The 18,615-nt window shown below is 39.2% G+C and overlaps 1 protein-coding gene across 1 annotated transcript; it reads right to left on the bottom strand.

The window, feature by feature from the left end:
* Positions 1 to 1,515: 1,515 nt before the first annotated feature.
* Positions 1,516 to 17,507, bottom strand: LOC113105862 (calpain-1 catalytic subunit-like). Its single transcript, XM_026267216.1, has 22 exons — positions 17,307 to 17,507; positions 13,407 to 13,841; positions 12,505 to 12,574; positions 11,111 to 11,229; positions 6,770 to 6,903; positions 6,523 to 6,691; positions 5,862 to 5,945; positions 5,619 to 5,704; positions 5,449 to 5,523; positions 5,194 to 5,354; positions 4,948 to 5,108; positions 4,853 to 4,864; positions 4,502 to 4,713; positions 4,299 to 4,338; positions 4,009 to 4,074; positions 3,873 to 3,930; positions 3,687 to 3,751; positions 3,431 to 3,499; positions 2,884 to 2,962; positions 2,686 to 2,802; positions 2,471 to 2,529; positions 1,516 to 2,330 (listed from the first exon to the last, which is right to left on the bottom strand). Exons 2-22 carry the CDS (start codon positions 13,656 to 13,658, stop codon positions 2,304 to 2,306), a joined length of 2,115 nt encoding a protein of 704 aa, XP_026123001.1. The 5' UTR covers positions 13,659 to 13,841; positions 17,307 to 17,507; the 3' UTR covers positions 1,516 to 2,303.
* Positions 17,508 to 18,615: the final 1,108 nt, after the last annotated feature.

Raw genomic sequence — 18,615 nt, forward strand, 5'->3', positions numbered from 1 at the left:
ATTTTTATTTGTATTTAGATTGCTCCTGCTGACTTGAGCCAACCATTATTTTCTCCTCTCTATGTCAGCGGGGAAGCCATACATTCGCACACCTTTCTCTGACTGAGTGGAGCATCCCCATGCAGCACAGTAAACCACGGTGGAGACTATGCAAGGACAACATTAAAGAAAGGACACATACAAAATGCTTGTCATGCTATTAAATTTATTAGAAATGTATTCATGAATTGCTGTAAATAGTTAATTGTATAATTACAATTTAAAATAACTGTTTTCTATTTTAAAATGGAATATACTCCTGTGATGCCAACCTGAATTTTCAGCATCATTTTGAATGGCAGTTTACATGTTTATATACGAGCATGCTTAAGTTGTTTTAAACCTGAATATATTGTGTACATGAATAAGTATTGTAAGAATTATACTAGATATAATAGGTATATTATTTATAATACATAATTATATTACTATATGTAATTGTAAGAATTATAAACAGTAAGCTTCATTTTACATTTATTTAACATGCTAATTACTGCTGGTAACAGTTAATTGACCCATAGTGCGGTGCGAGCTGAAAATCACCTGTTACCAGCCTGTCTCTGTACTACCTGAAAGTCATCGATATGACATGAGTTAACATTAGATCAGTGAAAAAATGGACAATATGTAACGTAAAAAGGCAACAGCAACCCGTGTTTATAAAACTTAACGTTAGCCTGAAATACGTTTTTAAAATAACGGTAATTGAACACTAATCCTCAAATATTACCCGATTTGATATTTTAAAAACAACATCGCTGTAACTAATATTACTGTAATAATAACTGTAACTCATGCTACATACATATGTCAGTGTGTTGTATAAACATATAAAATAAATGCATTTATTGGCTCCTTATTACCAGAAATCGCAGTTCTGTCACTCTACTCTATCAGTTTGAATGGCCGCCAACGCACTTCCTGGAACTATTTGAAGTCTACACGAATCACGTGACAACCAAACATTTCGAACTTCCGTTGTCGCAACTCTCTCTCTATATGGCTCTGGCAGCCCCCACCCGACTTCAACTTCCGGTCGAGTTCCTTGCCCCTTGGTGATTACCAACATTTCACAAAATACTTAATTCTTCATTAATTAATTTGACTACTTTCATTACTAATAATATAAAGACTTTAATAAATTGTTAGAAAAGTAAGTAAAACCATTTGTAAACATTACTTGTTTTTTTTTTTCATTTCTTAAAAATATTGTTTAAATGTTAACAAAATACACGTTTAGATTAAACTGTAAATTTTTAGATTAAAAGTGATTTTTAAGGTTTTCATTATTGCTACATCATGTCCTTTTAGCCTTTTTAGTTAAAGTCACCCAAGCAAATTTTTAATTATAACTATTCCTCTTGAACTATTAATATTCTCGACAATGCTGATAAATCAACCAACATTATCACAAACATTTGCTCAATTAAGACGGTGAAAGCCACATTGACAAGACCTTGAACACCCAAAAGATTACTTTAAAAGAAAGTTTATTGAAAACCGACATAAATGAATCAACAGTGGAAAAAAAGAACATCCTGTAAGACATTTTGCTTGGCATTGGGGAAAAAGAATATCCTCCATTTCAAATACATCTTTCTATTAAAAGCGAAGTGCCGTCTTGTTAAATGAGAATCCGAATCAATCTGTTCCCAGTTCTGCTGCTCCTGTCTAGATTGTATTAACTGGATGTTTTGCATTGTTCATATAATAAACAGAACTAATGCATATGGCATTTAAAAAAAAACATGTCCCTTTTGGCATGATAAAAGATCCTTTGGTTTTTCAGTACATCTCACACAGTTTGTCTCATAAAACAGCCGCATGCAGGAAATTCAGTCCAACCCAAATCGCCTTTAGCAAGTAAAGCTGGGTTCATCAGCGCATGCATTTCTAATACAGCGGTCTTTATACAAACAACAATCAAATATGGCATTTACTGAAAGATATGCAGCTCATGATCACAAAATAGAGCTAAAAATTACGAATGATTGAAACTGGCAATGATTCATTTGGCATAGAGATATTCTGGAGAAACACGTGCAGCTCGATCCGGAAATGATAACAACATACTGTAAATGTTTTTCTCTTGGCTTCAGATATGCGTTTGGCACAGTGTTCTGCATGTAGACTATGTAAACAGGGTTGTTTATAAAGGCCGTTTATCACATAGAGATGCATTACAGAAGTGTAAAAATGAAGGCACTCTTCAGAGGGCAGGGCTACAGAAGAGAGAGCAGACGAACGGCGAAAATCTGTCCATCTCAGGCAAACATGGTCAGAGAAATCCACTGCAAACACAGAGAGAAAGACCATTCAAAGAATGCAACTGCTTGACTGAAACACTGAGGTTAACTAAACACTACATGTATTGTGTGTATGTGTGTTTGCATTGTGTAGAAATGTTGATGTAAGTCAACTGAAGTGAAACCTGAAAGAACGAGAGTGATATGAATCCATCGGCGTCTGTGTCCAGCGTCTTGAAAGTCTCTGTAAAAAACACACGTGTCCGTCAGATTGTCCTGAAAGCTCATGTCAGGTCAGAATCACTGCACTCATAAAAAGATTTAACATGTACACGTTCTTGTAATTTTGTGTTATGGCACTTATGAAAAACTGCTCCGCTTCTTGAATTCTGTGACTCACTGAACATGGTTTCCAGTCGCACTAAACAGGTGACAAAGTTGTCGAAATCCACAGACAGATCTTCCTCTGTGTACCGCAGGATGATCAGCTGGAATAAATGATTGTTCAGCTTAAATCCTGGAGAACGAGGGAGGAACAGAGAGTCAGGACACAGAGCTGAATCAAAACAGAGCAAGCGTGAGTTTAGAGACGCTGTACCTGCCGCTTCCAGAGCTCTCCTCATCTCATAAGAGCTCATCGTGCCCGATTTATCCACGTCATGGTCTCTGAAGATTTGCTGTGAACATATGCAAATCGTGCAATCAGAACTGACAGTTTTTAATTTCTTCATGCAATTGTCTTCAAACCATGTTCTTATTAGTTATTCCATTGAGTGTAATGATATAAATATAAACCGTATTCTTCCACCAAACAAAGTAGTTCCTCAGAAAGAGTTCCAACAAAGCGGTTGCCAAGCAACACACAGAAGTAAACAAAGGTGTTTGTTTGAAGAGTAATTTAAAACAGCTTTGAACGTGGCTCAGCCAATCAGAATCAAGGAGCGGAACTCTCAGAAATACACATGCTTCTTTTTCTGCAACACTTTGAATAGTTCTATATGTAAATGAGGATTGTTATGACAGGCTAATGTTTTGATGTGAAGTCAGTAGTAATGTCTGGCTCAAGCAGCTGTTGAGATGTAAATGTGTTGAGCTAACCCATCAGAAGACCACCTGTGAAAAACATGAATATAACATCATCTCACCAGGTAGCGTTTAATCTTTTCCCACAACACGTGAAACTCTGTGAGTCCCAGCTTCCCGCTGCCGTCCGTCTGCAAACATGTCAAGGACAATCAGAGCGAGAGAAATACAGTCTGGACTGTACAGAGACACTAAGAGCGAAAGACTGCGATGAACAAGCAGAGGTGACGAAACAAAAACCCCCAGTGAGCAGTATTTGCTAGCAGAGACGCATTAAGTGATGTATATATTTTAAAGCTGATTGTGTGGAAAGGATACGTCCATGAGGTTGATCATGCTTCGACACGACTCCTTACCAAACCCGTCCGTCTTTAAATCTTTATCTGTGCATAAAGACACACAAAAGAGACGAGTTCTCAGAATGAATCACTTTCTCTTCCTTCAAGTGTGATCTTAAGAGCTCTAAGAAGTGAGCTGTCTGTGTAGACATCATGAAGATCTCACGTTTGGAGATGATTCTGTTCAGGATGGTCTGCAGCTCCGTCGTGCTGATCTCCATGTCCTAGAAAACACAGGATCACATATAAATGTGTTGTAATATGTCATGTGTGCGTACAGCAGTGGTTCATCGGTCTCTCACCGCTCCGGCCAGCTGTCTGAACAGACTCTTAAACCCAGCGTCAATCTGACTCTCCTCCAGACGTTGCTAAAGCAATCAAGAGAAAGACAAAATACTTGAATCTATATTTGCATTTGAATTTATTTATGCATAAATGTTTACTATTGTAGTAGGACGTCTTTAGCAGTAAAAGCACACTGAAGCGTGTGGTGTCGAATAACACCCTTCAACACAATATATTTCTAGTAAAGTGCAGTCGCTCTTATCTTCTCGCTGAACAATAGAAACGTGTCTCGAGCTGATCATCTCACCTCCTCTGGAATATCAGCTATGACTTTATCATCCATTTCTCTGAAGGACACACAGAGAGATGATATCAGCCAGAGAATATGTATATATTTTGAGGAAATAATACAGAGTATACATCCATAGTAAAGTATCCTTGATGTCCTGTTAGGATCCTGTACATTTCAGAAAGCTCATGTGTGATCCAGTCAGTGCATGCAGGACTTACTCGGAGTTAGCGGGTTTCTCTGAGAAAACTCTGAGCACGAAGTCGGCCTCTTTCTGTGGCTCGAACGTGGAGGGTACGATGATGTACTCTCCGGCGGGCAGCCGAAAGCGTGAGCTCACCTCCCGCAGGTTAATGAAGAGCTCCGAGCGAGCGCTGGACGCGTTAGACAGGAAGAAATCCCGCTTCAGATGAACTCCGGACTTCCCCACAAACTGAGCACAAACACACGTCCGCTTTAAAACATCTGAGCAGGACATCTGGTGTCCTGAACTGTTTATAGGTAGATAGTTCCTATGTGTGTATAAATAAATGGCCCTTGATTTAAAGGGCCCTGGGTGGCTCTCATCATACCTCTCTTGGCACCTGCGAAAAGAAAGATGAAAAAGCAACAAATCAGAAAAGGAGTCGAAAACACATGAACAGGAAATTCAGATCTGCTCTCTGACCTCATAAATGGCGAATCCGATGGTCTCCATGTCCTGTCCTTCTCTGCGCTTCTTCCTGCGGTCCTTCTGCATCAGCGCCACCAGGAAGCTGCAATCTGATTGGCCGGGAGAATCTGGGTGTTTTAGGGTCACCTTGAACTGAGGGTTGATCCAGAACGTGGCTGTGGTTTATAGAAACAAAAGAGGCAGGTGAGGGTTTGGGTGTTTTCCCGCCTCTGAGCCGTCGTTCCCGGTCCGCTGCGGTACCTGGGAAGTTCCTGCATCCGCCCGCCGTGCTTCCTCTCCTCCACTCGCCCTGATACAGCGACGTGCTCCACTTCTTCACCTGACTCGCCTGGAGCGCGTCTGCCGTCAGGTTACAGATCTCCAGACGACTGAACTCACGCAGGAAATCACTGAACGACATCCTGACACACAGAGAGAGAGAGAGAGAGGACCAGTCATACGGTCACAACAGTTACAGGACACCTCATCTGATCATCTCTGATCCCGTCCACTCACCAGAACTCTCCGTCCTCGCTGCGGTTCTGTAATCGGCCCCGGACGGAGCGGTCCACATTGTCCCATTCCCGAGAGCTGCACACACACACACACACACACACAGATCAGATCAGAACATCCTCCCCACAGTATGAATGAAGCGTCGGTCAGCACACTGGTGTGATCCTCACTCGTCGCTCCAGGATCCCGTCCACTCCACTTCACCCCACGGGTTCCTGATGCGCACCAGCTTGGTCATGTTCCCCCTGTACACCACCTGATCAACACACTCCTATTATATTTCTCTTCCGAATAGCGTGCATTGATTAAACGCACACACACACTAAGACAATCAAGTCACAGAAAGACACGCTGCATCTAGATCCTGCTAGACAGATGTGTATAGTGAGTGTTTTAGCATGTCTCTGGCTCACCTCTTCCACTCCGGTCACTGAGTATGCGTGACCTTTGACCAGCTTCTTGAAGGTCACCGCCTCCATGTCAAACTTACTAGTGATCTTGAGGATAAAGAGAGATATATAATGCAGTCAGACACTGATATTGATCACAGTCACCAATGCAAATGGATTGAAAGCTAATATGATGAGCAAAATAATCATCCTTATCTTTGTTAACTAAAACTAATAAATGATTTTTGATAACTGAAATAAAGCTGAGATCAAATATAAATATAAATGTTGTCTGGGCAATTAAGTTAAAGCACTAAAATTACCAAAACTAAATTAAATAAAACAAAAGCTAACTAGAAATATATTTTTTTCATTTGAATAATATTATATAGCATTGATAACAACTACGGTTCAACATACAGTTTGTCCATGTAATTCTGCAAAAACAAAGCAAAAATAAATAAATAAAAACAGCATGCTTAACATTTTAACTAAATACAGCCCATTAATGTGTCTGTGACTGTACAGCGCTCATGAATATTTAATTAGGCTGCTTCTAATTGGTTGTCTGCTGAACACATTCTAGCTCCTCCCAGTTCAGGCTTGCAGGCTTCAAATCCTCCATAATCTAAAGGTTAAAACCACTCCACCTTCGAACGCCTCCACCTGTAACCGCGAGACTCACATCTATGGAGCAGCCCAGCAGCGATCCTCTCTCGATGGCTCGGCCGATGATGCTGAAGAGGTCCGCGGGAGCTTTCTTTAACTCGTACATCTCTGTGACTCCTCCTGTGAAATCCTCGAAGCCCTCAGACGTGCTGCCGCCCGACAGAGCCTCGTAACAGCCGTTCAGCCTGACGGACGAGACCACAGACTGAAGCAGTGCAGATAACCTGTGTTTGATTCATGTGTACAGAGGAGGATGGTCATACTTGGCGTAGGCCTTCTCCAGCAGAGCGCTCCAGAACTCTCCTCCCTCCGCCGAGTGAACGAACAACAGCTTCCCGTCCTTCACGGGCAACCGGTCGTCTATCACCACGTCCAGCCACTCGCCAAACTGCCAGAACTACAGAGAGAGAGACGCAGATACACTCCTCAAATAAAAGCTGTTTACCACCAACCACACACTCTAGAAAATAAAGGTTGCAAAAGTGATGCCACTGAAGAAATATTTGTTGTAAGAGTGTATGTCCAGCAGGTGGCACACACACACACACATGTTTGTTTTTGTGTAAAGTGTGTTCATCCCATAGGTGTAATGGTTTTTATTCTGTACAAACTGTATATTCTATGGCCCTACACCAACCCTACACCTAACCCTAACCCTCACAGGAAACTTTCTGCATTTTTACTTTCTCAAAAAAACTAATTCTGTATGATTTATAAGTGTTTTTAAAAATGGGGACATGGGTTATGTCCTCATAAGTCACCCTCTCCTTGTAATACCTGTGTCATACTCATGCATTTTTGTGTATTTTGCAGTAATTCGAAAGAAATGAGTTTGTAAAATCCGTTTTTAAGGGATCCAGGGTGATGCAAGCATCACTGCAGCGCTCTGAAGGAGCTGCACAGAAACGATCACATGCACAGATAAAATACACAGATAAAGCACATCCTCTGCTGTTTGTTTTGCTGCATTAGTGGTGAAAAGCTTTCTGGGTTTGTCAGAAATACAGAACAAACTGGCTTCCACACACATCATCAAACATGCGACTTTCTGAGAGGAGGATCACGGGGCACAATCTCTCAGTTTGTCATCTTATAATTACGGTGACTATGATGAGATGAAGTGACTGCAGCATTACTGTGAGTGAATCCTCAAGTCATTATTCACAAATCTATATTCCAGGAATTATTGGTGCAGTAGGAATCGCCTGTACTTGCAGATTTCCGTTCACATTATCCACCATAAATAACAAACACACACACACCCTCATACACACCCTCGTCCTATATGTGCACTTCTGTAAAGAGCCATTCAAGTAAGGTTTAAGGTGGATTTGAGACATCAATGAAATCATCAATCACGCTGCACATCTCTGAGGAACTGCTTCCCAGGATATTTGATTTATATAATACAGAGGTGGGATTCAATCACACAGCCTGTCAAGATATAGCTTACTATCATGACAAAATACATTGTCATTCATTCAAGATAGCATGAATTTGATGCTTTCATATAGTGCAAATAATTATCATGAAAGCACGTTGTTAAACATCTAAATGGTCATAGAACAGCATTAATTGTCTTTATGCAAAATATACTTTATTCATGATTTTGGGGTTGAATACGACCCAGACATGTGAGATTCACTCGTAAACTGTTTAAAATGCACTGCAGCATTTCTCTACTCTCCCTGTGGCCCTCAGTGATTTACTCTCTCTCTCTCATAATTAGCTTTTACACACACTCAGGACACACAGCTTCTAATTTAATCTAAATGAGTCCCAGAACTAGCAGCAAAAACACAGATGCAGTGTGACACATTAGTGAACACATCTGGATCCTGTGTTTTTGTTCGCACGCTCATCCATGCATGAATTCGTGTATATGTGTGTATTTGTAGAGCATCTATGTGTGTGAGTGTTTGATGAACCAGTTTGTGCGCATTTCTGACTGCATTGCGTTCTTTTTTATTATTCTGCACAGTATTACCAAATAAAAAGTATTGTTAAGTGTCTATTTCAGATAGTAACAGAGTAGCAGCATGATATTCATTCAATATAATATGAAAATACTTAGATGCATGAATATTTTAATAATTCAGTGTAATGGCATTTCTCAAATAAGATATATTGTGTTGTCATTTGCTGCCTGTACAAATTGTGAAAGAATTCTTGGCATGCTATGTCACCTCATTACCCATAATCCTCTCTGCCATTTCATTGAGGTTTGTTTGAACAGCAGTGATCAGCCCTGCCCTCCCCCCTCACCTCACTGAGTCAGAAACACACACATCAGCACAATAATTCACTACAATATCCCACACGAGGAGCAGATTGATCAGACTGTCTTACACTGTTTCCAAGCAGAGCTTCGTTATTTTATAATACTCATCCTCCACTGCTCATGCTAGTGTGTTTACAGAGCAAAGGTCGAGGACAGTTTACAGCTACACATGAGCTCTTGTGAAATCACACAGAAACAACTGCATGTTAACCTTATTCCTTTTTTTGAAACTGTTCACTGAAAGCTGAACAGTTAGGGGAACCTAAAATGGTTCTTTTTGGAGCCGTTCAAGGAAAGTTTCTTTGGGGAACCAAAAACAGTTATTTTTGGAACCGTTCACTGAAAGCTTCTTCGGGGACCAAAAATGGTTCTTTTTGGAACTGGTCACGGAAAGCTACTTTGCAGCGGTGGACAGTAACGGAGTAGCTTTCCTTCGTTACTGTACTTAAGTACATTTTCAAGTATCTGTGCTTTACTGGAGTAGTTTTACTTTGAGTAACTTTTACTTTTACTTCACTACATTCCAAAGCATAAAATCGTACTTTTAACTTCACTACATTTCATAAAACATATCGTTACTCCCTATAATATATCACGTGCTCCGACACGCAAAAGCGGTGTCTGATTCATCATGAACGAACTGAGTCTTTTCAAAATAAACCTTTAAATCGGATCACGAATCGCACCAAACGATTCGTTTACGAATTAGAATGATTCAAAACCACTCACTGATTCAAATGAACCGTTTAGTGCGAGTCTCCAGAAGTAAGAAGAACCGGGAGATCTTGTGAGCGCGCGTGCGGTCTGATGTTGCTAAAAGTAAGTTATTAATGTCGAAATTTAGGATTAATAATTGTAACTGAAAATCATTTATAGGTCAAAATTGTCAGTTGTTTGGGAACTAAATCCGCTGTAAAGAGTGATCTGTTTAAGCCCACTCAAATGCTCCAGTGCAGACACATCAATCAGCGTCTCTGTGTTTTAGGTAAAAAAATCAAAATAAAATTAACCATTAAACTAACACCGATTAAATAAAATAACTCGTGCATGTTCAAATTCCCCGCTGCCGTAATATTAACAGTTTTATTAAAATGCTACCATCCATGTCCTATGTGACGTCTGTTTTTATATTGTTTATCAACAGTAATATTATACATATGTATATTGTTTGGATTAACTAGACGAGTAGACACACATGAATGTTTATTCATAACCGTACTGAAAATAAGTAAATATTGTTAGCTGATGCTAACTGTCTAGCTAACAAGCTGGTGCTAACTTGAGGTAATTTTTATAAATAATGTCCAAATATTTTTATTCAACAACCTATATATATATTACATCTGGTTAGAAAAGAAAGGATGTGATGTTCAGAACATGGTAACTACAGTAATTATCAAAGAGGGGAAGAGATGCACCCCGTTTGGCCAGGGGTGTTTTTACACCACAGACAAGATTTGAGAAGGAAAAAATCATTATGAAAATACAATTATATTTTCCTTAAAATGTTCTTCCTAACTTCAGGCCTTATTAGCATGTCATAAATAACTGTGATGTTCTGTAAAACAACAAACTTTAAAACACTTTGTTCTTCCTGGTGAAGATCAGATGGTCATCTCTGTTTTCTCTCGGGTACATCACAGTGTAAGCTTCACAGTGAACATCACTCTCATCAGTGTAGTCCATATCAACAACAAACATATCTTGACTCCATATAGTGGTTATTTTGGAAAACATCCCAGGTATTTTGAGCAGTAGGATTATAAAAAAAATATGTGCTAATATAAAATTAAATTAAGAAGCCTATATAAAATTGCAAAAATCTATCTTACAGTACTTTTTTACTTAAGTATATAAAAAATTTAGTACTTTTGTACTTTCACTTGAGTAAAATTGAAAAAGAAGTACTCTTACTTTTACTGGAGAAATATTTAACTCTATACATATCTGTACTTTTACTCAAGTACTTGATTTGTGTACTTCGTCCACCACTGCTACTTTGGGGAACCAGAAATGGTTCTTTTTGGAACTGGTCACTGAAAACTTTTTTGGGGAACCAAAAATGGTTCTTTTTGGAGCCGTTCAAGGAAAGTTTCTTTGGGGAACCAAAAATGGTTCTTTTTGGAACCGTTCACTGAAAGTTTCTTTGGGGAACCAAAAATGGTTCTTTTTGGAGCCGTTCAAGGAAAATTTCTTTTTTTTTTTTTTTTTTTACTGTTCACTAAAAGCTTCTTTGGGGAACCAAAAATGGTTCTTTAAAACAGCCCTTTAAAAAACACTTTTAAAAACCACTTATGTTCTAGCATTTGTCACATTGACGTACCTGAAAGTGAAATATTCCTGCGTATCCGCCGTCAAAGCCCTGGCCGTGTGGCACCACGCGGTGCAGGAGGTCATCGTTTAGAGTCAGAGATGCGATGGCCGCAAGCAACCAACAGTCACCTGAGGAAAACAAACCACAGATAATTGACGGTGAGATTTAGTGCAGGCAAGAGATGTGATACAAAACATATTCAAGATATCTGAGGTTAAATTATAAGAACCTGTCAATGACAACAACTGTAAAATCGAAAAGATTTAATTAATTAAACAAATTTATTTAAAATGAGCTAGGATAGTATGTAAACATTGTTTAGTTTAAAATTCAACATACATTAACTCTTTGTGCTGTATGAATGTGTAATAAATTGTGTCTAACTATCTATGAGTCCACCAACAAATTGTATTTAGTGAATTAAAGTGTATTAAACACGTATCCATCATTCCTCTCTGTATTTATTCATTTTAAATCTCCATGCCACAGTCTCTGGGATTAATTTAACAAGACAGTTTATTGCCCCAAACTGAACATCTGCTGTTGGAAGATGATCTGACGCATGACATCACAGAGAATGTGTAAATAACCTAAAATTGCCGCCAGACCCAACCACCTGATACAAAAGAGGAACAGTCAGTCATTTGGTTTCAATGTTTACTAAAGCTTTTAAACGAACACCAGCAGTCTCTGGGCCGCCACACACATCCTGACCAATCACGGCGCTTCCTCACGGTTTTACATGTTTAAACACTGTTCCCTTTTATGATGTCATCATAATGCATTAGCAGCTCCGCTGTGAGACATCAGCTCTTTATTTAATGACTGCAGGGTGAGAGCTTTAATTATGAACGAAGCGCTGTGTTTAAACATCACTGTACGTTACTTCATGAGTCTTGAAATACACCAAATACTGTTCCAGATGTACTCTCCAGTTTCTACGTTTCATAGCTTTCATTTTATTTCAATTCGTTTATTTAGATGCACCTATTTATAATATTGTGCATGCATGTATATTATATATATGTATATCTTGCATTCTTACAATAAATATTGACTATGAAATTTATTTTACAACACTTTACATTTCAAAAGTATTTTTTTTTAAGATATTAAAGAATGCATTAAATTAATCAAAAGTGGCAACTATTTTGAACTTTAATAAAAGAAGCCTGGGTAAAAATGTATCACAGTTTTCACAAAAATATGAATGTTTTCAGCATTGATAATAATCAGAAATGTTTTTTTAGCAGAAAATTAGCATATTACACTGATTTCTGAAGACCATGTGACACTGAAGACTGGAGGCATGATGCTGAAATCTGGTGGTTGAGGTTGTAGTGAGGTAAAATCAGGGTTGTTTGAGGTAAAGTCCTCCCCTGATGATGCTCAGACAGACTCACCCAGAGCTCCCTGACAGATGTCGGTACGAGTCGCTCCATCCACGATGAACTGGGGACGCGTACAGATCTCCTGCAAACACACGCGTGACGCTAAATTAGATTAGCATTTTCAGAAGGATGATGCACAGCACTGTGCCTCTCACTCAAACATACACACACACACACACACACATATATATAGTGGTCTGCTGTCAACACCTGCATCATGTTTGTCAGTGACGAGAGTGAAGACACTGAATACCTCATTCAGATTCAAAGTCATGTCTAGTTTATAAAGCCAGGATGGATGAATGTATAATGAATAGCAATTTTTCCTGACAAATCATTTCGGTTCTTGAGCATCCCATAGCAACAAGCACGAGAGACCTGGTTATATAAAGCCATGCATTAATGTAATCAGTAGAAGCCCTGAAATCCTGCGGGACGTTGAGAGTAGAGGTGACCTGACACACACACAAGTGCTCACAAATGTGTTCAGAGCGCAGGAAGCAGAGCGAAAGGTTAAACTAGGCAATGTGTGAACACATGTGAGGACCGAGGTGAAGCGTTAGTATAGATATACCTCACCCAAAAATTACAATTTACACAATTTATGCAAAATCTCGGATGTCCTGATGGTGTTTGTTCATCAGAACAGATTTGGAGAAATGTAGCATTGCATCACTTGCTCAGCATTGGATGCTCTGCAGTGAATGGGTGCCGTCAGAATTCTCCAATCCAATGCGGAGCAAGTGATTTAAAGCTAAATTTCTCCAAATCTGATGAAGAAACAAACTCACCTACATCTTAAATGACCAGAGGGTGCGTACATTTTCACTTTTGGGTGAACCGTTCCAATGAAATACAGCAAATGGAAGAGGACAAGAGGAACAGCAAGCAAACTTGCTAATCGACCAGCTCACCGTGGGTCTCATCCACCGCACACCTTGAGTCTTGGAGGAGCGTGGACCCAACTCATTGAATCCCAGTGAAGAAGTGCTGGCTGGGAACAGGTGGTCCTCAAACAGGGTCCTGGTGCGTTGGCACTGGGCCCTCAGTGAGTCGTAATCCTGGCCCAGGAACTTCACAGCGTTGTGGTTCTGCCCCAAACCTGCGTCCCGGTCCCACTGACTCCGCAGCTTCGCAGCCATCCCTGTGGCGTAGATGGGCTCCATGCTTTCACCCGCTTCACTGGGACTGGCAGACAGCCAATGAGAACGGAGGGAGGGGAAGAGACGAGCCAATCACAGCAGAGGAAACCAGGAGTAGAATGAATATGTTCCTTCTGAATCAGAGGGAGGATGATGCTGGATGTCCTTTATTCAGTCAGCAGCTGAGAAGGATCTGCTTCAGAAGTCCTGGATTAGAGAAGAACAGTTCTGTTATCATAAAATAACCTTGTCATATAAACAACTTCACATTACTTTACACTGCTTTTGCATCTGGGACAAGAAGAACATTGGCACTAATGCAACACTATAAAGAGGAAAGGCTATGTTTAGTTTAGTATTTGATGCTTTATGTATTTGATGAGTCAAATTTCCATCGCTATTCTTAATTGACAGGGCACAACATGTACAGTACACAAACTAAATACTACAGCAAACATATGCAATTATAACATGTTCAATATCAGTTCTTTTTTGGGCATCATTCTTTATCTGACATGTTTCCAACCTTGAAAGTCAGGACTTAACCCTTATATGAAGAAACGAGTCCATAGGGAATAGTTGAAATTCTGTCATTTACTCATTAGCCACCGACAGTCATAATATGGTGAAAAAATACAATAGCAGTCAATGGCTACCATTGAATGTTTGGTTACTGACATTCTTCAAAATACACCTCTTTTGTGTTCAGGAGAAGAAGGACAGTCCCACAGGTTTAGAACGACTCAAATGGAGTTTTATTTGCACAATTTCACCCTAAGAAAGTTTCCCACAGGACACTTCGACTACACCGAGCTTATATATGATACTCCTGACACGTCTCTCAAAGCAGAATAAACTCACATTCATTTCCAACAAAGCCTGAGATCTGCTGACACAACCTAAAAACATCGAAATGATGGATTTGTTCCTGTCTTTCACTTCACCCATTCACTGCAGAGCATCCACTGCTGAGCAAACCTGATGAAGAAACAAACTCCACTTCATCTTGCAAGTATGCACTATGTACAGTGAATAAGCACGTCCCTTCAGCTCTTTGAGCTTGTTAAACTGGTCTAATGTTCCCCCCTCCTTCATTCATTCTCACACTGCAGTTTACCCGAGGAACCGAGCTCTGATTCACACCATCTCTGTGTTAAACCACACACATCTGTGCTCATATGTCTCGGAAAAACTTCCTTTAATCCTAAACTACCTGTCATTAGTTTGACTGTAATGCTGTGGGCTCGTATCATTTACTCATCAGTTTCATGGGAACTGGTTGTGAACAGCGTGACTTGAGTGTCCTTCAGAGAGAGAGGGAGAAAGTGGAGCAGTGAAGGGTGTGGTGCGTGAGACGCGCTGCCAGGACTGTGTTAAACTGCAGACGCATGTGTGGATGGGTGCCAGCTGGACGAAGACAGCGTTCAGGGCTTCAACAGTGACTAAACATCAGTGCATCTGAGCTTGGAGACGGGAGGAAGCACTTTTAAATGTTGCTCCGGGTCTCCAGCAGTGATTTTCTGATGAGTTTGTGTTTGGTAGGTGGCTTGTTTCGTGCACACCAGCTCTTTCTGAACGTCTCCTGCTCATCTCAGGATAAGAATGGATGTCAGACGCTGCTGGCAAACCTCCAGCCATCTGCCAGAAAACATCCAGCACTGTAAACGAGCGCTGAGATTCACACAGCACTCATAAACAACAGGAATAGTAACAGTAATGCACATGAAATATATTCTCTGTCTGTCTGTCTGTCTATTACAATTGAGCCCTTTTCCCAAATAATAATTTCTCAATTAATGAATAAATAACTCAAATGTGCTCTGTATATGTGTGTGTGTGTGGCACTACAATAATGAGAATTTGAGGAGGGAAATTATTTTTTAAAGTTAATAAAACAATGATTTTCAGACAAGAAAATAGTATGTTTCTTTCTCTTTTTGTGTAAATGTTGTACATTTGCTACCATAAATATATAAAAACTTAATTTTTGATTAGTATTGAATTTTGTATTTCAGATGTTTTATAAATCTCAGTTTCAGAAAAAATGGACCCTTATGACTGTGTTGTTATCATCCGTTTCTGACTTTATTTGACAGAAGCTCACAAAAATACTAAATAAATGTTGAATTGTCTCTGGAGGGCTGAGAAGATCAGTTTCCTCGATGACAAGTGAAGACACGTCATGAAACCTCTGTGTTTGAACAGATGCTGTCGACCAATCAGAGAGAGACTCAAGACGTTCACACACTGAGAAAACACTTGAGGAAAAACACGTTCCACAAGACCGATACCAGAACGCCGGCTACATTATATTATATAATGTGTGTTGACTAGAATAGCACTTGTGCATATGTATTAGTCAAAAATAATTGAGCAATTCCGCTTGGTGCAATTAATGGTGCTGAAATTAACTTATGCACTTAAATTAAACATTGATCAAAGGTATGCAACAATAAACAACTAACTTGCATTCTTTAAAATAAAAAGCATTCCAGATTGCTTTACTCACTCTGTGCTCTTTGGTAATGTGTGTAAGCAGAGATTGTTTCGAGAGGTCAGCTCTATGTAGCCTACAGGTGTGATTTTTCTCATATTTCTGGGCGTAGCTGACTGTGACTCAGAGAATTCACAGACAACACCCTCGACAGCCTCTGCTCTTCTCTCTGTTACACACATACAGTGACCCTCTTTCCAAGCCATGGCACATGTCCACTCTACCGTGCGTAAACAGTGCTGCTTACATCGATAGAAACGCTGTGATACCATCACATGTCAACAGTGGCAGAATGACACTTCTGTGTGAGCGCGGTCTCAGGTTACATCCAGGTGTGATCAGATTTTAATGCAAAGCAGATTTAGATGCAAGAGCCAAAAGGAAACCAAAGGGTCCAGGGGTTTTCAAACTGGGGGTCAGTGGAAACACAATGTACAAATAAATAATAAAAAGTAGCTAAAAATGTATAAATGAGTAAATAAAAATGAGTTTTTAAAATCTCAAATTTTCATGATATAAATTTGGTATTTAAAAAAAATAATAACTATAGATGTTTGTTATATTTGGGAGTAACTGCAAGTGTTTCCTTGGTGTTACCAAAGTGGCCTGGGTGTGGATTTTAGATAAGAAATAATAGAGTTATATGGTGAAACACCACTTGTTTTCATCTCTTCCTGTTATTCAATAAAAAATACACACCCACCCTGACCACAACAGCTGACCGTGTGTGTGTGTGTGTGTGTGTGTGTGTGTGTTTAAAATGCTTTTAATAGCCATGCATGCATGCATTTCAGCCTCAAACTATTCTTGTGTTATGGATAAGTCGATGTGAATTCAATCTAGATGTATACAAAGAATCGAAAATGATTACATTCGCGCGCACTAAACATGTTCCTGAATGATTTACTAGTTTATAACAGCAATGCATGCATGGCAACACTATGAGAGCTAATAATGGTCAGTGTAAAGGCAGAAACTGTAAAACAAGGAAATGGAGTGCACGCGCCTTTTGATGTTTTAAACGTTAAAAGATGTTAAGACTTTTGCCTGATGAACAGTTTATTCTATAATACAACCTTTACGTGAAACATATCCGTTGTAAACAAGACAGGAGGGAAAGTACAAAAGTGAAACAAAGTCTCATTCGCACGGATGCAGAAAAGTCCGAAGCGTCTTACCTCGCGTCTTGATTTGTAGCACACTTCCGAGTATGAGCACAGATTATTGACTCCAGAGTTTTGCGCTATTCTTCGATGCTCTGCACATCTGGAGTTCGTGTAGTTTAATGTCCTGCTGCTGATTTTACCCCACCAGCAGCACAAACGCCCAGCGGATCCGGGGCACGTCTGAGCGATGCGTGATAAACGCGACGCGTCCCAGAGCTGGGGATGGACGCGTGCAGCATCCAGCGGACCAATCAAAGAGCGACGTTACGCGTTCGACGCGACGCAACAAAACGAAAACGCTAAGCAAACCGGACAACCTAAAATAAGAAGAAACACATGTGCAATTTTTCATATTATCATATTATATATATATATATATATTAGATTTAACTATGTAAAATGTATAACCAATATACAAAGTTTTTCGCAGTTTCCCCATGATATTTATTGTGAAATATCTTAAAACAACTGCACGTTTTATGGTTACACGTTAACTGAAATATATTATGATATATAAAAAATTAGATAGCCTATTTAATATAATTATTTAAGCAAGTTGCCAAGGAAACTCTTTAATTCAGTTTACCTTAATGCACCAAACTAAAGCTAAAACTGATAATAATAAAACAAATATAATTATATAAAATATATAAATATGAAAAAAACCATATATACATATGAAAAACTAATATAAATGAATTGCACAAGAAAGTTACTAAAACTTTAAATAAAATCTACGCGTCCGAGCAAACTTCCTTTCATTATGCGCTTCACACTCCATTTCAGTAGGTGGCGGGAATGCACCTTTAAAGTTGGTCTGCCAACCGCCGTAAAATCCTAGAAGAAGATTTTTTGTTGTTGTTCTTGTTTTTTATTTTATTTATTTTTTTTTATTAATGCTTAAAACAATACACAAGCAATAAAAGATTACAACAGAATATATATGTATAGGAATACAACAGGGGGAATAATATAAGTTAAATTAAACATTAACAAATTATGAGAATTACATGACACTGAAAAAAAGAAAAGAGTTACACATAGATAATGTTTTAAGGCTCTTTTGTTCTCAGACAACTTAATTGAGCAGAATTATTTTTCTTTTTTCTTATTAAAGTTCTTTCTCAAATATATAATAAAAATAAAATCATAGAAGAAGAAGAAGAAGAAGAAGAAGAAGAAGAAGAAGACGAGCAAACTGCGTGACGTCAAGCCAAGGGGCAAGGAACTCGACCGGAAGTTGAAGTCGGGTGGGGGCTGCCATCTTTTAGCAGAACTTCACTTGCGTTAGCATTCCCATTGACTCCCATTCATTTTGGCG

The sequence above is a fragment of the Carassius auratus genome, chromosome 7 (assembly GCF_003368295.1).
Source record: "Carassius auratus strain Wakin chromosome 7, ASM336829v1, whole genome shotgun sequence".
In the NCBI taxonomy this organism is placed as follows: domain Eukaryota; kingdom Metazoa; phylum Chordata; class Actinopteri; order Cypriniformes; family Cyprinidae; genus Carassius; species Carassius auratus.

Excerpts from the sequence above, each read along its gene's own strand:
- LOC113105862 (XM_026267216.1), bottom strand. The coding sequence starts at position 13,658 with ATGGAGCCCATCTACGCCACAGGGATGGCTGCGAAGCTGCGGAGTCAG. Across the intron at positions 6,904-11,110 it reads CAGGAATATTTCACTTTCAG|TTCTGGCAGTTTGGCGAGTG; the intron begins GTACGTCAATGT and ends CTCTCTCTGTAG. Across the intron at positions 3,752-3,872 it reads GAACAGAATCATCTCCAAAC|ATAAAGATTTAAAGACGGAC; the intron begins GTGAGATCTTCA and ends CTTTATGCACAG.